This window comes from Lissotriton helveticus, chromosome 7, assembly GCF_964261635.1.
Source record: "Lissotriton helveticus chromosome 7, aLisHel1.1, whole genome shotgun sequence".
Taxonomy (NCBI): Eukaryota; Metazoa; Chordata; class Amphibia; order Caudata; family Salamandridae; genus Lissotriton; species Lissotriton helveticus.
In genome coordinates this window covers 75,751,538-75,770,449 of record NC_136068.1, presented here as the reverse complement: position 1 = coordinate 75,770,449, position 18,912 = coordinate 75,751,538, and the positions used below count along the sequence as shown (strand labels likewise).

At 48.6% G+C, this 18,912-nt stretch overlaps 1 protein-coding gene across 3 annotated transcripts in view; it reads left to right on the top strand.

Annotated features, from left to right (window-relative positions):
• The window catches only part of LOC144768106 (tyrosine-protein phosphatase non-receptor type 6-like), an 848,841-nt gene that overhangs the window by 328,940 nt on the left and 500,989 nt on the right, over nucleotides 1-18,912 (top strand). For all 3 annotated transcript variants that reach the window (XM_078651512.1, XM_078651513.1, XM_078651514.1), the window contains one exon: nucleotides 9,807-9,961. In XM_078651512.1, the coding sequence (XP_078507638.1) occupies nucleotides 9,807-9,961 (155 nt within the window). The remainder of the gene's footprint in view (nucleotides 1-9,806; nucleotides 9,962-18,912) is intronic.

Below are 18,912 nucleotides of genomic sequence, written 5' to 3'. Positions count from 1 at the left end.
CAGCTCAGGGGCTGGTGTGCCCCCAGAACTGGTTTGAGCCGGCCTATGCACAGTGAGCACCGGGGTGCCACTTGCAGTCACCTTCCTCTAAAGCCCTGCCTACCTGGGATATACAAAATCCTGTCTGGGATGGTGCTGGCACCGCCCCTGACAGGAAACCCTTTGTCCTTGCCTCCGTTGCTGGAAGGACTCCCAGCAGCAGGAGGGCAGACTTGTGTCTCGGTGGCAGCATCCATTTTGTGGATGCCGAGGCTATGTCTGACTTTAACCGGGGTTACAGGTTTCCAACATGTCGTGTCCCTCTAGAAGGGTGGAATGCTAACCCCGTCGCCAGAATTGGCGAGGGGTTAGTATTCCAAATCGTATGACACCTTACTCGACATGTTTTGATAATGCTATACCAAAGTTAGCATATGACCGCGAGGTACATAATGCACTTAAGAGTATATGGTATAGCGTTATCATGGAACAGCTATTAGACTTGATTCCGCAAGCTGCAAACGGGCTCAGCTCATGCCAGAGCACCATTTCACATTATTCCAAGCACTCTGCCTTCAGGATTGATAAGGCCTGCCATAGGAGTGACTGATAGGAATATATGTGTCCATTTTAGGGTTAGATATAGGAATACTATATTTATAGCAAAGGGTGTGTACACCACCTTGCCCCAGCTGTCAAGCAGCCAGTTGTGTCTGTTTTAGGTAGTCGCCCCAGGGGTGGCATAATACATGCTGCAGCCCCTGGGAGACCTCTGGGTGCACCTCTGCCCTGGTTACAGGGACTCAAGAGAGGGCCCAGTGCCAATTCAGTACCTGGGTACAATTTGGAATAGAGAGAACAGCTAGGCTGTGGGTCTGATTAGCAGGCCCACAGCCAAGGAAAGTCGTAAACCAGTGAAGCAAAAAGCAAAAATCTGGGGTGATCATAGGATTGCAGACCCTACTCTCCTACATGACCCCCCCCAAACTTTGGGACAATAAGCTAACCTTGACCAGGTGAGTCTTCTTGCTCTAAGTGGAAATACCTGGCGAGCCCATCAGCATTGCCATGATCAGTACCAGGTGTATGCTCCACTGTAAAATCCATCCCCTGTAGGGAAATGGACCACCTAAGCAGTTTGGGGTTTTCACCCTTCATCTGATTTAGCCACAAGAGGGGCTTATGGTCGGTCTGAATCTTGAAGCGAGTGCCAAACAAGTATGACCTCAACTTCTTCAGGGCCCAAACCACAGCAAAGGCCTCCCTCTCAATAGCTGACCAATTTTTCTCTCTGGGGGTCAGCCTTCTGCTAATAAAAGCAATGGGCTGGTCGTTACCATCAAAATTCAGCTGAGATAGAACAGCTCCCACACCCAACTCAGAAGCATCTGTTTGGACAATGAATGGTTTGGAGAAGTCTGGACTCTTTAGGATAGGTGCTGTGCACATGGCCTGCTTTAGGTCATTGAATGCCTTCTGACAGCCTGCTGTCCACTGAACTTTCTTTGGCATCTTTTTACTTGTCAGTTCATTAAGTGGAGTCACAATTGATCCATAATTTCTGACAAATTTCCTGTAATAACCAGTCAGGCCCAAGAAAGCTCGAACCTGAGTCTGGGTGGTTGGAGGAGCCCAGTCCTTGATGGCCTGTATCTTGCTCTCCAATGGCTGAACCTGGCCTCCACCTACAAGGTGGCCCAGGTATACAACCTGTGTCTGCCCTATCTGGCACTTAGTAGCCTTGATAGTGAGGCCTGCCTTTTGCAGTGCCTCTAACACTTTCCTCAGGTGGACCAGGTGATCCTCCCAGGTGGAGCTAAAGACAGCTATATCATCAAGATATGCTGCACAGAAGTCATCCAACCCAGTGAGAACTTGATTCACCAGCCTTTGGAAGGTGGCAGGTGCATTTTTCAAACCAAAGGGCATTACCACAAACTGATAATGCCCACCAGGGGTAGAAAATGCTGTCTTGGGCTTGGCCTCCTCAGCTAACCTGATTTGCCAATACCCAGCTGTCAGGTCAAATGTACTTAAGTAATTGGCAGAAGCCAATCTGTCTATAAGTTCATCTGCTCTTGGTATTGGGTGGGCATCAGTCTTAGTGACTGCATTGAGACCTCTGTAGTCTACGCAAAACCTCATCTCTTTCTTACCACCCTGGGTGTGAGGCTTTGGCACTAGAACTACTGGACTAGCCCAAGGGCTATCTGAGGGTTCAATGACTCCCAACTCCAACATTTTCTGCACTTCTGTTTTGATGCAGTCTCTGACATGATCAGGCTGTCTGTAGATTTTACTCTTGACAGGCAGACTGTCTCCAGTGTCAACTTCATGGGTACACCAATCAGTTTGGCTGGGTGTCAGAGAGAACATATGTCTGATGGATTGAAGAACTAGTTTACAATCCTTCTGTTGATGTTCAGAGAGGCTGCCACAAAAGACAACACCATCTACTGACCCATCATCAGGATTCTGAGTGAGCAGGTCTGGGAGAGGGTCACTCTCCTCCTCCTGTCCCTCATCTGTGGCCATGAGCAAGCTCATGTCCTTCCTGTCGACATATGCCTTGAGCCTATTCACATGGAGCACCCTGAGGGGGCTCCTGGGAGTTCCAAGGTCCACCAGGTAGGTGACCTCTCCCTTCTGCTCAATGATTGTGTGGGGCCCAGACCATTTGTCTTTGAGTGCTGCTGGGGCCACTGGCTCCAGCACCCACACCTTCTGTCCAGGCTTGTACACAGTCAGGACAGCCTTTTGGTCATGCCAAGCTTTTTGGAGTTCTTGGCTTGCCTCAATGTTTTTAGAAGCCTTTTCCATATACTCAGCCATCCTGGAGCGGAGACCAAGGACATAGTCCACTATGTTGGTTGCAGGCTTTTTGAGAGGTCTCTCCCATCCTTCCTTCACCAAACACAGGGGTCCTCTTACAGGATGCCCATACAGAAGTTCAAAAGGGCGGTAGCCAACCCCCTTCTGTGGGACCTCTCTGTAAGCAAACAAGAGGCAGGGTATCAGGACATCCCATCTACGCCTGAGCTTTTCAGGTAGTCCATGAATCATCCCTTTGAGGGTCCTGTTGAACCTTTCAACAAGCCCATTGCACTGTGGATGATAGGGTGTAGTGAATTTTTAGTTGACACCACATTCCTTCCACATTGCAGTCAGATATCCTGACATGAAGTTTGTACCTCTGTCAGAGACAACCTCCTTAGGGAAGCCCACTCTGGAGAACACTCCAACTAGGGCCCTTGCCACTACAGGTGCTGTAGTGGTCCTAAGTGGAATAGCTTCAGGATACCTGGTGGCATGGTCCACTATCACCAGTATAAACTTGTGCCCTGATACTGTCTGGGGTTCCATTGGACCAACAATGTCAATCCCCACTCTTTCAAAGGGTACCCCCACCACAGGTAGTGGTATAAGGGGGCCTTTGTTGTGCCACCTGACTTACCACTGGCTTGGCAAGTGACACAGGAGCGACAAAACTCCTTGGTATCTTCACTCATGTGAGGCCAGTGAAAGTGTGAGACAAGTCTGTCCCAAGTCTTTGTCTGGCCTAAGTGTCCTGCAAGGGGAATCTCATGGGCCAAGGTGAGGAGGAAACCTCTCTGAGACAAGGGGATGATCAGCCTCCTGGTTGTACCAGGTTTGGGGTCTCTTGACTCAGAGTACAGGAGTCCATCTTCCCAGTATACCCTGTGGGCACCTGTGGCGTTCCCTGCAGCCTCAGCAGCAGCCTGCTGTCTGAGGGGTTCAAGGGAAGGGCAGTCTAACTGTGCCTTCCCCAGGTCTTCTCTGGAGGGTCCCCCTGAGCCCAGAAACTCAACTTGATCAAGTTCAAGCTCTTTAGGCTCAGTTTCCCTCAGCTCTTTCAGGTCAGCCTCCTCAGAGACTTGATCCTCAACCTGGGCCAAGGGGGAAGGCAATGCCTTAACCCTACTGCTCTTCTTCTTGGGAGGTGTCTGGTCCATTGTTCCAGGATCCAGCACCTGTTCAGTGGGGCATCTTCTTGCCTGTGACCTAGTCACAGCAAGCACATTTGCTGGCAAGCCTAACATCTCCATGTGAGACCTCTGCTCCACTTCTGACCATAGTGATGACTCCAAATCATTGCCCAACAAACAATCCACTGGGAGGTCTGAACTAACCACAACTTTCTTTTGGCCACTTACCCCTCCCCAGGAGAAAGCAACAATCGCCATACAATGACTGGTAGTGACGTTGCTGACATTGGTCACCAGGAAATCTGTACCTGGCATGATCTGTCCAGGGCCCACAAAGTTAGGTGTCACCATTGTGACACTGGCACAAGTGTCCCTATAGGCCTGAGCCATTTTGCCATTTATTAAAGGTGTCTGCCTGTATTTGCCCAAAGTATTGGGACTGACATCAGGGGATATATCCATATCCCCTGTACAGACAAGGACAGCCTGAGTGAGGGTGCCAACTAAGTTGTCACACCCCTCAGTACCCAAGGTTAACCCAACTAATCCCTTGGGAGGTACACTACCACTACTGACTGTGCTAGGGGGTGCAGTTGCCTTAGGGGCTGTAGTGGCAGGAGTTTGTCCTCCTTTCTTGGTGCACTCACTAAACCAGTGAGTCTTACTTTTGCAGTATTGGCACCACCTTTTTGACTGGCCTTCTTGAGTCTTCTTTTTCTGCTGTGAAGCCTGGCCCCCACCCTCTTTGTTCTGTTGGGGACCTGTCGAAGACTTCTGGTCATTTTGCTCATTCTTGTTGCTACCCTTTTGGTCTGCTTTCTTCTGACCACCCTGGTTCTGAGTCTGGTTCTGCTTGACCCTTGTTCTGACCCATCTGTCTGCCTTCTTTCCCAATTCTTGGGGAGAGGTCAGATCTGAGTCAACAAGGTGCTGATGCAACAATTGGTTCTGACAGTTAGTTAAAATCTGCTCTCTCATGATCAGATTGTACAACCCTGTATAATCAGTAACCTTACTGCCCAGCAACCAGCCTTCCAAAACCTTAGTGGCACAATCCACAAAGTCAGACCAATCCTGAGACTGAATTTTCTGGGTATCCCTGAACAGCAACCTGTACTGCTCAGTGGTTAAGCCAAACCCATCAACCAGTGTATTCTTCAGGACTTGGTAATTGTTAGCATCCTCAACTCTAGTAGTGAGGAGCTTATCTCTACCTTTGCCTTCAAAGGAGAGCCACAATATAGCTGCCCACTGACTCTGGGGGATGCACTGGACAGTGCAGGCCCTCTCCAGAGCAACCATCCATTTGTGGATGTCATCCCCTTGTTTAAAGGGGGGCACTATCTTACTCAGGTGTTTAGTGTCTAAACTCCTTTCCTTATCTCTAGGGATATTGCTGCCACCAGTGGGGACTACCCCACTCAACTGTTGAGATCTCTAGCAAAGGCAAGCTTCCGTCTGGATCCTCAGATTAGCCTGTTTCATCCTTGCTTCATGTTCTCTTCTCTGAGGGGAAGTCATTCTCCCTTGAGAAGAGGCATGAGAGTGCACAGATCTATTGGAGTCCCTAGAAGGAGATCTATCTCTTCTAACTCCAAGGTTAGGCCTCATTAGGGTCAGTACTGGGGGTCCCCCAGATCCTTCCCTATGTAGGTCTAAGTTGGCCCTAGTAAGTCTGCTGACTAGCTCAGGACCTTTGTCTGCCTCATCCCCAGAGGTCTCCTCTTCTTCCTCCTCCTCAACCACATTTTCAGTATCAAGGAGGTCTGGATCACCAAGGGTACCCTCTAAGGCTGGCATGTTCCCATCTGTATGAGAAGCTTTCCTAGCATCATATGTCTCTAAGAGACCTAACAGAAAGGGAATGTTAGGGTTAGAACCCTGTTTCAATTTCCTGGAGGTACACACTTGTCTCATCTCCTGGAAACTGAGGGCTGCATATCTTGAGATGACCTGTGGAGGGTCACTAGCCACTAGGGGAGTCTCTGAAGACTCTCCATGGGTAGGCATGCTTCTAGTGTGGTGTAAGTGGTGCACTTACCTACACTATTTGTTTGCCTACTGATCCCTTGCTAAGAGTTGTAGTCAGGGTGTGCTAGGCCCTGTTGAACTACAACAGCTGGTTCAGTAGAACTCAGAGTATTCTAAGCTAAGTTATATGTACCTTGGTACTTATGTGATCTTTCAAATGATATTCTTAGGATACGTGTGGTAAAACAACAGCAAGCTCAAATCCCAACCGCTGCTGACCAATGTGAGAAGTTGGTCTGATATATAATGTTCACTATTCTAGTGAGCACTCTGTATCAGTCCAAACAACCCTTATTGATGATTGGTTGTAAGTCAACCTTTTTAGACCAGCTATCCTAGTAGCATGGACAAGAGCAGTCTAAGGCTAAACTCTAGAGGGCGTGTTAAGCCAGCTGTTTTACCATCACATATACCCCTTGAACACCAAGTGAAAGGACACCACACACGTTGTTATGAAAATAAAAGGATATTTATTTATAACACAACAACCCTGGACTCTTTATGAGGACAGGGTGCTAAGCACAATACAAAACTCTTGAAGAAATACTGAAAGTCGCACAATTTACACAAATGCCCGAGGGGCACGACAAACCATATACTATGAAAGTGGAATGCGAATTACTAGCAGGTAAGTAACTATTCTCAGAGGCTTTGGGATCGCTAGGACTGTACTACTGAACCTTCAGATTACTAGCAGGAGGCCTAGGGGGATCGGGTGCAGAGTGTGCACTCTCACGCGGGATGCGGAACAAAGTCTATGGAGGCTAGTAAATGCAAAGTTAGTGTTCTCGGGCGAACCCGACTAGGTAGGTCAAAAACGAAAGTGGATCTAGACCCTTAGAGAGTGGTTCTACGCTGGAGCACCGTGGTACTCGGTTTACCTAGCCCAGGGGCTGCGGCTGCATAGGGTTCAAGTGTCGTCGGGAATCCTCGTTGACGAACCAGGAGCCTGAAGTAAAAGTTGCTGGCAGTCGACCAGTGAAGATGTTCCGGGCTGATCCAAGGACTGGATCGGTGAAGAAGGATACCTGTAAGCAGAAGGGACCAAGTTCTGAATCACTAGCCAGTGATTAGGTGGGCACCAGGATGGCACCGGACGAGGTCACTCAGCCAGGTGAAGAGGTGACACTGGATTCTGCTGCTGCACGGACCAGGGCGAGGATGTCGACCAGGCTGGAGGTCTGTGAGCTGTCCCACGTCGGATGTCTGCTGCTGGCGAGGCTGGATCCGGTGAAGGAGGCAACAAGCCTTGGCTAAGGCAAGCCCAGCGGACACAAAATGGCGTCTGGAGTGGACCAGGAGGGTCCGAGGAAGTTCCCCTTCAAGAGGAGACAAGGGCCAGTCCAGAGGAGCTAGACCAGCGATGAAACAAACGTAGGACGTCGTCTGGAGGGTCACTAGCCAACGGGCAAGTGACCGGACAACGTGGCAAGCAGCGCAGAAGCAAAAGGTCCACACGCAGATCTGGAAGATGCTGGGGGGCTAAACTTCGGTGCTCGTGCTGCTTGGGGTTGGGGCTTCTCTTACCCCAAAGCACTCACTCGAGGGTCCCTCGGCGGTCGTGCTGGGCAAGCGTCGTGCAGTCTTGAAGATGGCCGGTCCCTCGAGGTCTCGTCACACCCACGAATCTCAGCTGGGCTGATGATGCAGGTAGAGGTCAGAGGTGCCAGGGAAGCCGGTTCTCGTCGAGCTGGGCAGTCTTGATCCGGAGGAGAGACTTACAGCAAACCGCGATGCTTGGATGGTGCCTGCGGGTGCAGGGTGACTACTCCTTAGCCACAAGGGAGAAATCTTAAGAAGAAGTCTTTAGTTCCTTTCGTGGAAAGTAGTTTCAGGATTCAAAGATGATCTGATCTGGAAGGGGGCCCGCTCCTACCTTTATCCTGAGAAAAGGGGCTGGCACGCGACTAAGTCCTGCCCTATGGGTGGGACTAGGAGGGGGGTGGTTACACCCCTCTCCTTTGTCCGGTCTCTCCCCAGCTCAGGGGCTGGTGTGCCCCCAGAACTGGTTTGAGCCGGCCTATGCACAGTGAGCACCGGGGTGCCACTTGCAGTCACCTTCCTCTAAAGCCCTGCCTACCTGGGATACACAAAATCCTGTCTGGGATGGTGCTGGCACCGCCCCTGACAGGAAACCCTTTGTCCTTGCCTCCGTTGCTGGAAGGACTCCCAGCAGCAGGAGGGCAGACTTGTGTCTCGGTGGCAGCATCCATTTTGTGGATGCCGAGGCTATGTCTGACTTTAACCGGGGTTACAGGTTACCAACATGTCGTGTCCCTCTAGAAGGGTGGAATGCTAACCCCGTCGCCAGAATTGGCGAGGGGTTAGTATTCCAAATCGTATGACACCTTACTCGACATGTTTTGATAATGCTATACCAAAGTTAGCATATGACCGCGAGGTAAATAATGCACTTAAGAGTATATGGTATAGCGTTATCATGGAACAGCTATTAGACTTGGTTCCGCAAGCTGCAAACGGGCTCAGCTCATGCCAGAGCACCATTTCACATAATTCCAAGCACTCTGCCTTCAGGATTGATAAGGCCTGCCATAGGAGTGACTGATAGGAATATATGTGTCCATTTTAGGGTTAGATATAGGAATACTATATCTATAGCAAAGGGTGTGTACACCACCTTGCCCCAGCTGTCAAGCAGCCAGTTGTGTCTGTTTTAGGTAGTCGCCCCAGGGGTGGCATAATACATGCTGCAGCCCCTGGGAGACCTCTGGGTGCACCTCTGCCCTGGTTACAGGGACTCAAGAGAGGGCCCAGTGCCAATTCAGTACCAGGGTACAATTTGGAATAGAGAGAACAGCTAGGCTGTGGGTCTGATTAGCAGGCCCACAGCCAGGGAAAGTCGTAAACCAGTGAAGCAAAAAGCAAAAATCTGGGGTGATCATAGGATTGCAGACCCTACTCTCCTACATGTACTACAGAAGCAGTAGTTTCTGTCCTGTAACTCCAGTTCTGTAGTAGGGGTATCTCTTTTATAGTTTTAAGCGCCCGCCCTCTTTCCCGGTGGAGAGAGATATTCATGTAAGAAATGCTACAGGTCTGGCGTGTTACGCCTTCAAAAAGAACTGAAAGTAAAAGGGACCTGCAGTGCATCTGGGATACTGTGGAGTTCTGGAAAGTTCTCTTAAAGGCACAGTATCCTGTTCTGAGCCATATAATGGCAGCCTATGGGGCTTGTCTGTCCATGTCTTCCTCTCTATCATTCCAGAGGGTTTTTGCTGGTAAAGCCAGGGAAATCTGGACAGGCTTTGCTGTTTGTGGATTTATGGTGGAATTTCTAGTTGAAGTACTGGACAGTGTAGCCTGTGGATATAGGCTGCATTATCTGTCTTTAATTCTCTCTTAAGTGTCTGTGCAGTTCTGCATTTTTCGACACCTTAAGAGATTATTTTTGATTGCTCCGGGGTCCACGCACATGGGCGGGACTATTCACTAGATTATGACTATAACAGAGATACCCTACTACAGAACTGGAGTTACAGGACAGAAACTACTCCTTCCCAAATAACAGAGTGTGCAGCCACACAATAATAGTAATGTGCACCTTTTATTGTACATTTATAATGGTTATTATGGGCATCCTCACAACTGTGTGTAGAATTCTGGAATAATCACACTTTTCTGATGTTTTTTAACTAGTGCTTAAGGCGGGCATGTGTGAGAGGAATTATACCCACAACACCGTCTGCCGAGATCTAAATCAGGCCCTAAGTCAGCAGGTGGATGCATGGTTGCATGAGTGCAAAGATGAGTGGCAGAGAGCATGTACATTGAGGAATTAAGACAAACCTAGTCGTGTAGCTAAAAGCATATGTGTTTTTTTTATTCCAGGAAAAAGAAGTCCGGGACATTTGGCACTACCAGTTTCTCAGCTGGCCGGACCATGGCGTGCCAGGGGAGCCTGGTGGGGTGCTCAGCTTCCTGGAGGAGATCAACCGAGTGCAGCAGCAAGAGCCCAGCGCTGGCCCCATCATTGTGCACGGCAGGTATACATTGGCTGTGGATCAGTGGTGAGGCAAGCCCACATGTATCTGTGATTCTTCTTCCCTCACTTGGCCCCTCCATCCCCCTATGAACAGAGTCTGTCTACGGTACTTCTTTTTCACCAGTTCTCTCACTTGCTTTGCCTTTGCTGTGGTTCCTTCTGCCAGTTTGCCTGCTCTGTTTAATACACTGTTTAACTCACCAGAGTACTTCATGGCCACAGTCTGACAATCAAACATTCCTTGTAAGTGTGCAAAGGAGAGATTACCTGCAAAAATTCACAACCAATGATTAGACAGAGACTAGTGTTTTACAGCACCGACCAACATTTTCCAAATCTTATCCCATCAGCAACATAACATCTATACCGTGGCATGTTACAGTGTCAGAAAAGCAAGTCATTGCTAGGGGTGGGCGGAACTCGCAGAAAATATGAATATCTTGCTGTTTGCACTACAATTTAGCAACAGTGCTGAAAAATCAGCACAAACAGCACCATGCTGTGTGCAAGAGCACACGACCTTTCAAGTTTATTTTGCTGCTGCTTGAGTAGCAAATGTACTCTAGCGGCAGCAAATCTACTTGAAAAGCAGCTCTCTGACCGCTACTGCTCACTTTAGAAAATGGAGCTAGGGAACACCAAATCTTGCTCGCCTTTCTGAAACCTTGCACGAATAAAATTCTGTCACACGGCGATTGGTGGAATTTGGCCAGAACTCTGCTTTACAAGAGTAACATGGAGTCTCCAAAATCCGCCAGTTCCGCAGGTGGAATGAAACATTCCTCCCACCACTTGTAGTTATCTGACTATTGGACACTTCTTTCCATGGACCAAAGTGTATAAGCTCATGTGAGCCACCAATCCTGCTTGTCAGTGCTTGTTTTGAGTGTGTGGTTTCCAGTGCTCAGCACCGGCATTTACTCATCAACACCGGTGCTTTTGAGTACCAGTTAAGGACACATTCATTTATGTTAGGTATGTGGAGATTAGGTGATTTGCCCAGAATCACAGGATGTTGAGCCAAAGCTGAGACTCGAACCTGGATCCCAAGCATCGAAGTTGGCAGCACTGGCCATTTCGCCACACTCCCCCCCACTTACATGATGAGTAGTTGGTTCTGTTTTAGTTGGCACTAACCGGAGAAATGAGCTGGTGCAAGCCTCTCCTGCCGAGAGCCCTGGCACCTATTTGTTTTTTACAAATTAACCCCTGTTGCCTGTCTCCCTCTGTATGGGTTTCTTGCTGTTTTTTCGGTTTGTGAGGAAATGCCATGTATTTTCGTCTTTAATGTTCTCCTGGCACTTTACGTACATTCCTACACAATTTTAAGATATTTCTGTGGTTTCGACAATGTGGGCTCTAGGCCACACACAGATGCTTCCATGTTGTCTCTGCTCTTTGGACCTGCCTGTCGTGGTCCTCCTCTGAATCTCCCCTTTTCCGAGCATCCTCTCCTCTCTGGAATGTCCTTTTGTCAGGTCATTCTCTGTTCTTTAGAAATTACTTTTTTTTTTTTTTTTTGAGTTTTCTATAGCGCTAGCCAGACCCGGCTGTATCGGAGCGCTTTACAACATTGTTATAAACAGATTACATTGTTATACACAGATTATTACACCAAGAGTGCCCAGGTAAATAGTGAGTCCAAGGTCTAAGGAGGTTCGTTAATCCGCTTTGACGTAGTTTCTGGGTCTTTTGTCTTGAGGTCGTGAGTTAAAGAGGATCCGTTTTTACTTTGTGAGGATTTGATTGAGGAAGAGCGTTTTGAGCTGGCTCTTGAAGGCTCTGTAGGAAGAGTTCGTCCTAATATGTATGGGAATGACATTCGAGATTTTGGGTGCATTTCCGGTGAAGGACCTAGATAGAGTCTTTTGTTTGCAGGTTTTCGGAGGGATGAGAAGCAGAGAGTTAGTGCTTCTGAGGTTTCTTGTCTGTCCCGCTTTCTTGAGTTTGGCAGCTAGATAGGTGGGTTTGCCAGTGTGTAGAGCTTTGTGTGTGAGGCAGGCGGTTCTGAAATTAGCTCGCATTTCTACTGGGAGCCACTTGAGTTCAGCTAGCGCGGGAGTGATGTGTTCATATTTCTTCACTCCCGACACCATTCTGGCTGCTGCATTTAGTGTTGTTCTAAGTGGGGCCAGGTGTAGTTTAGCCGTGCCTGTGAGGGTGGCGATCCCATAGTCTAATCTGGATAGGACAAGGGACTGCGAGGCTTGTTTGAGGTCAGTTGGTGGGATGAAGGGTTTGATTTTACTTAATAGCTTTAGGTTGAAGAAGGCACCTTTTGCGGTGCTCTTGATGTGTTTCATCATATCCAAGTTAGGGTCCAGAGTGATACCCAATGACTTCACTGAGTCTGCTGGGATGAGAGTGCAGTCTAGAGCATCAATAGCCTTTAACCATTCCGTGATTTGCGGGGTCTTTTCCTTGCTGGCTAGGAGAAGAATTTCCGTTTTGTTTTAATTTAGTTTCAGATGGTTGCGGGACAGCCACTCTTATACTTCTCTTAGGGTGATGTTTAGTCTTTGCATGTCTGCTAGGGAGGAGGTTTCTAGGTATATCTGGGTGTCGTCGGCATAGAGATGGAAGGGAATGTTGGCTTGTTTGAGGATGATGGTGAGTGGCTCCATGTAGATGTTGAATAGTGCGGGTGATAGCACTGACCCTTGGGGGACACCTCTAGTTATAGGGTGTAGGTCGGACGTGACGTTTCCTATTTTTATTTTTTGAGATCGGTTTTGTAGAAAGGAGGTGAACCACTGTGCAACCACCCCATTGGCACCTACCCTATCTGTGAGAGTGTTGATGAGTAGTTTGTGGTCGACCGTGTCAAAGGCCGCCGAAAGGTCCAGGAGTATGAGTAGACAGCAGCGGTTCTTGTCCAGTGATTTTTGCATATCATCTATGACATTTAGGATGGCAGTCTCTGTGGTCATCCATCATGTGGTCATCCATGGCACACTGAAACTGCCCTTTCTTGATTATCCTTGGGGACAGCCATCTTCTGCTCATCCTCTCCTCTCTGGACCTGCCCTTGCCTAGTCGTCCTTTCCTCGCTTGATCTGCCAGGTCATTCTCTATTCTTTAGAAATTACCTCATGTGGTCTTCCACTGCTCACTGGAACTGCCCTTTCTTGATTATCCTTGGGAACAACCATCTTCTGCTCTCTGGACCTGCCCTTGCCGGGTCAATCTCTTCAAAGTCATGCCATGCTTTCACTGTAGCCTGGTTTTCCGCATTTTACTTCTCTCTATCCTACATATGGTACAATATTTCTTTATGTCTCCCTATTCCCCTAATTTGCCAAGTTGCATCCCTTCCATTAACTCCTGAGCATCTGCTCTCTTGCCACACTTGAGTGGTAGTCTCTTCTTCCACGCCTGTCCTTCATCTTGCCAATTATTTTCCCCCCAACTTTTCAATTTTTTCTCTGCACTTAACAGAAGTTAGGTCTTTCAGTTATACAGCGTCTGCTCGTTATTTGCCTTTCATGCATCTAGAGTCTTGATCTGTACCGGGGTTCTTTAAAGTCGGTGCTGGAGGACCGGATCCATGCCAGATTTCAAGATAACTACATTTATCTAAATGGGGATTTGCAAAAAATCTCACATGGAGAACCCTGATCTTTACTCTTATTTCCTTTCATAAAAATAACCTTTATTCTTCAACCCTGCTCTTGTCTAATAAAACACAGGCCTTAAAAGTATCTCCTGCCTCTCACCCCGTGTGTTCATCTTCTTCTTATGTTGGGATCCATTCTGTTTGTATGTACCACTGCTTACTGTCTATAGAGAGAAACAGTGCTTTTCCCAGATGTTTGGTTAAAATTGAACTCTGTCGCTTGCAACCCCTTCCGATCCTAACCCTTCTCCAACCCCGGGAGCTCACCACAAGATGTCTGCAAGACACAATGGGCCCGATGTAGGTCGGTCGGTAACGGCCGAAAATCGGTATTTTCGGCCGTTACCGATCGGTATCGAGCCATCGGGATGTAGCAGTCCGAAAACCGCCCAAATCGGTGACAATACCAAATCGGAAAAGTTACCGATTCGTTAGAATACCGATTCGGAAATTACACAGATATCGGTAAATATACCGAATCGGTAAAAATAGGGATTCGGCAAAATCGCCGAATCGGTAGAATACCGGATCGGAAACAACACAGATTCGGGAAAAAAAACGATTCGGTAAAGTCATCGAATCGGTAAAATTACCGATTCGGTATAAATCCGAATCTGTGTGAAAAACTGAAGATTGAGATGTAGGAAAGCTCTGAAATACCGAATTAGCGTCAAATTCGGTATTTAAGAATCGGTAGTTACCATAGATTGGAATCAGGTGGTAACCAGGTGCAACCTATAAAAATGGACCCAAAATGCAATTCTTCTTGCACCATGGCGGCATTTTATGTCATAGCAAGACAGCTACGGCTACAGCAGGATGGAGAGAGGGAATGGCTGAGACAGGAGCAGGTGTATAGACAGCGGATCACCCTGTTCATGCAGACAGATGCAGAGATCCAACAGAGGTACAGGCTGGACCCAGAGACCATCTTAGAGCTCATTAGGGACCTCCAACCCCTGTTGCAGCACACCACCCCAAGGGCACACGCAATCCCAGTGCACGTGCAGGTGCTATGCAGCCTACACCTGCTTGCGTCTGGCAGCTATCAAAGTGCAGTAGCTGCGGTAGGAGGGGTGACCCAGAGCAGCCTGTCAAGGTTCTTCCACAAGTTCCTTGACGCCATGATACAAAGGATGGACCAATACATTTCCTTCCCTGCAACCCAGGCAGAACTGGTACAGACAAAAGCAGACTTCTACCAGATGGCAGGATTCCCCCACATCATTGGCTGCATAGATGACACACACATTCCGATTTGCCCCCCTGCTGACACGGAATACGTATACCGCAATCGGAAGTCACGGCACACCATAAATGTGCAGGTGATTTGTAATGCTAAGTGTGTCATCACTGACGTGGTAGCAAAATTTCCAGGGAGTACCCATGACTCCTACATCTTTCAAAATAGCGGAATTTATGCACGGCTGACGGCAGGGGAATTCGGTGAAGGATACCTCCTAGGTAAGACACAGTGTCAGACCCCCATAACCTAAATAGCAGTGTGAAGTACATGTATGCATGTGAGTAATGTTACCCCTTTTCCTTCTAGGCGACAGTGCATATGCCCTCCGCTCGTTCATTCTTACCCCATACCTCAACCCCTCAACACCCAGCCAAAGGAGGTATAACCGTGCGCACAAAAGCACACGGAATGTAGTAGAACGGACCTTCGGCATCTGGAAGAGCAGGTTCAGATGCCTGCACAAGAGCGGAGGTGCAAGGCAATATACCCCCATCACCTGCTGCAAGATAATAGCTGGCTGTGCAATGTTGCACAACCTTGCGGTCAAGAAGGGCACAGAGGTAGAGCTATCTGACTACGAGGACCCTGACGATGGCATTGCTGTGCCACAAACACAACCTGCCGGAGTCGCTACACCAACTGATGGCAGGTTCAGACGTGAGGAGATAACAGACAACTATTTCTGAGTGAGTACAGATGCACAGACACGTTATGGATGTGAAGAACTGTAAATTTTAATCTTTGGGACTACGTAACAGCACTGATGTGCAACAAATGTAAAGATTAACTACAATGTGGGGACAGGAAATGGGCCAGGTTGCCTCACCCACACTGGCAGTGTCATTTCTTGCTGCGCTTTGCAGACCCACTGGGATGCGGCTCCCCCCTTCTGCATGTCCGGCTGCCTCTGCGGAGCGCCTGGAGCTCCGGCGCGGCTCGGACACTGCGCTGGCTGGACTTCTGCGGCTGCTGCTGTCCCCAGCCTCAGCCACGTCCAGAGCAGAATTCACCACTGCGTTGGAAATGATGAGTGTCTCCATGGCACTGGTGATGCGGGCCATGCCCCTGGTCACCTCCGCAGTGTTTTGAGTGAGGCACTCCTCCATATTAGCCCCTCGGCGGCATAGCAGGGCTGTTGCTGCGGCAAGCCGGGTAATTGCCCGGTTTTGTACTCGGGCATCCCTGCGCCTTATGTGCTCATGCTGGTCCATCTTGGCACACAGCTGTCATGGCAGTTGTCATTCGACCCATTCCTGTACCAATTTCCCGCTTACTTGCCACTAAATCAACAATTCCCTCGTCAACTCCCCCATCTGCAGGTTATGTTGTCGCAATTGCCGGTGGCAAGCGAGGATGGACTTGGCCTGCATCTGCTGGATTCGGACCATGTTCCCCTCAAGCCCTTGGAAGACGCTGCCCTCCCGTGATGGATTAGCACTGCTGGAAGTGCGTGGACGGCGGCGATCAGTGCTGGTCTGCTGGGTGGCCTGCTGTGCCACAGGTGTCACAGGTGTGGGTGCTGGTGGCTGACCCGCAGCTCCCTCCATGATGGACAATGGGGCCACAATACTCCTCCTGGCTGGAGCTGTGGCAGGTGCTGGCTGGGACCGTGTGGGTGAGTTCTCTGGTGAGAACTGCAATGTTGGGGATTGTGACAATTGGGGGGAGTGGCCAAATAAGAGGGCATGTCCTGAGTCATCCTCATTAGTCATGGCACTGCTGTCCTCCACCTCCTGCGAGTCATCCATGCTGCTTGTCCCTGCCACCGCACTGCCCGCTGTTGCTGGTGCTGACACTTGTGCAGCTGCTGCTCCACTACCTGATGGCGCCCCTAGGAATAAAGTAGCATTTGTCAACTGAGTGGAAATGTCTTCCTGTCACTACAATAAATGCATTGCACATGTCATTTTCGTTACTCTGATTCTTTCTTAAGGTGCATTGCAGTTTTATGTGCACTGTTAAATGTTCCTACATTAGCTGTCTACATTTTCCATCATGCATTGCTCATTTGTATTGCTAGCAGTACTGGACTGGGGTTTGGCTGTACATGGGGGCCAATGGGGAGGTGTCTGGTAGGGTGTGTCATGCTGTGCATGCTTCTTACCTTTTGCTTTGGCTCTGGATGAGCTGTCCATGTCCCCAACTCCAACCACACTCTCCCTCTCAGTCGTTGTGGACACCAGTTCCTCCAGTTCAGTGAGGGGGGGCGCGGGGTTCCTGCCGCCACCGGTCAGTCCTGCCTGCTTGTTGATCTCCGCCAATTTCCTCTTGGTGAGGCTCCGGATATCATAGAACCTCTTCTTGAGGTCATCCACGGTCCTGGGGGTCACACCGACAGCATTGACCCTTCCACTGATGGCACTCCACAGTTTCCTCTTTGTAGAGTCAGGGACTGTGAGGGACAGCCTCCCATACAGCTGCCTGTGGACCCTCACCACCTCCTCCACCAATACTTGCAGCTCCATGCTGCTGAACTTCACCTTGCGCTTTCTGTCTGCCTTCTGGCTCTCAGAGTTGCTTTCCATTTCCAATGTATTCACAGTTCTCCTAACACTCTCTCTGCTGCTCACTCCCACTGCTCAGCTCTGGCTGCCTCTCCAGAAAGTTCTGATGAGTTGCACCTGCCTGGGTTGCCACTCCCTGCTAGGGTGGGGGAGGGTGCTTCCACCTCATTGGCTGCTTTCATTAGTTTCACTTCCTTGTTTGCCGATCACGTGTTTACCGATTCGGTATTTACCGAATCGGTATTTCCCGATTCGGTAGATACCGATTCGGTTTTGCCAATGCATTCCTATGGGCCTTTTGGCCCATACGGTTGTATTGCCATTACCGAATCGGTCAATACCGATTCGGTAACTGTCGACACACGATACCGAATGTTACCGAATCGGTATTTTACCGATTTTTTTTCTCTACATATCATTTTCCGATTTCAGAATACCGAATCGGTAAAAATCGGTATTTTAAAATCGGTAAATGACTTTTACCTACATCCGGCCCAATGTCTTTTATTGTTTTCAAGCTTAACTTGTAAAATAGTAGATATAGGGTCCCAAACCTTTTATTAGGACTCCGACGCCGGTGCTACCAAATGCTGTGGTTGCGGAATACTAAGGCTGCCTAGTCTTGAATCCAACACATGCCACTTTCTTCATCCTCCCTACACCTCCTGTCTTTTTATCTCACTCTTGCAGGTTCTTTTCACCCCTACTTTCTGCTTTTGTCACTGCTTTCCATTTTTATGTTCCTTATTCTTTTTTCATTGTCTGTGTGTTTTTCTCACTTGCTATGGGCCAAAATCTGATGATTAAAGAAAAGTTCCGGTCCCCAAAATTACGTGAAACCTGCAAGCACCAGCACCAATAAAGCACCAGTTTCCCTTTATAACTATCAGCAGTTCATGGCATGTGCAACAAGTTATCCAAGTGATCTTTAAGCTTTTCAGTGTGATGTCTACCCTCATAAAATAATATGGATGGGCTCCCCAAATGGCTTAAAAACAGTGCTTAATTTGCGCCAGTGGTTTCCGGTGCTCAGCACCGGCACTTAATTGTCAATACCGGAGCTTGCGACAGTTTGCCACTAAGTGGCGCTCTCTGGCTAATTTAGAGATGACTATAATAACAGTTAATTAATAATTCAATATACATTAAAAATACTATCACCTGCCGTCCAAGCCATTCTTACAGCTTTGGGGGTCTGAAATAGTCTGAACTGTCACACTTGTAGGAGTGCGATGCTTAGTAGCTGTGTTGTGACTATAATTGGCAGCGCTGGCAGGGGCAATTTGTGGTGCAAGCTACAATGGCCCCCTGACGAGAGCCCTGGCACTTCATCTTTTTTTAAATAAATTAAGCACAGCTTAAAACTACTATCATGAATTGGTAAATAAAGCAAGCTGATTTACCAGTAGGGGACATTATTGAGGGGTTATCTTCCAAGAAAGGTAGATCGAAAACGGATATCTGTAGTGCGTTTGTTTATCACAGCACACGTATGCAAAGCATGCAAGTCCAACATTTCACTTGAGATTTGAGCGGGGGCTAATTCAAAGAGGTCTAGAACTAGACTATCATGGCCGAAATATTGT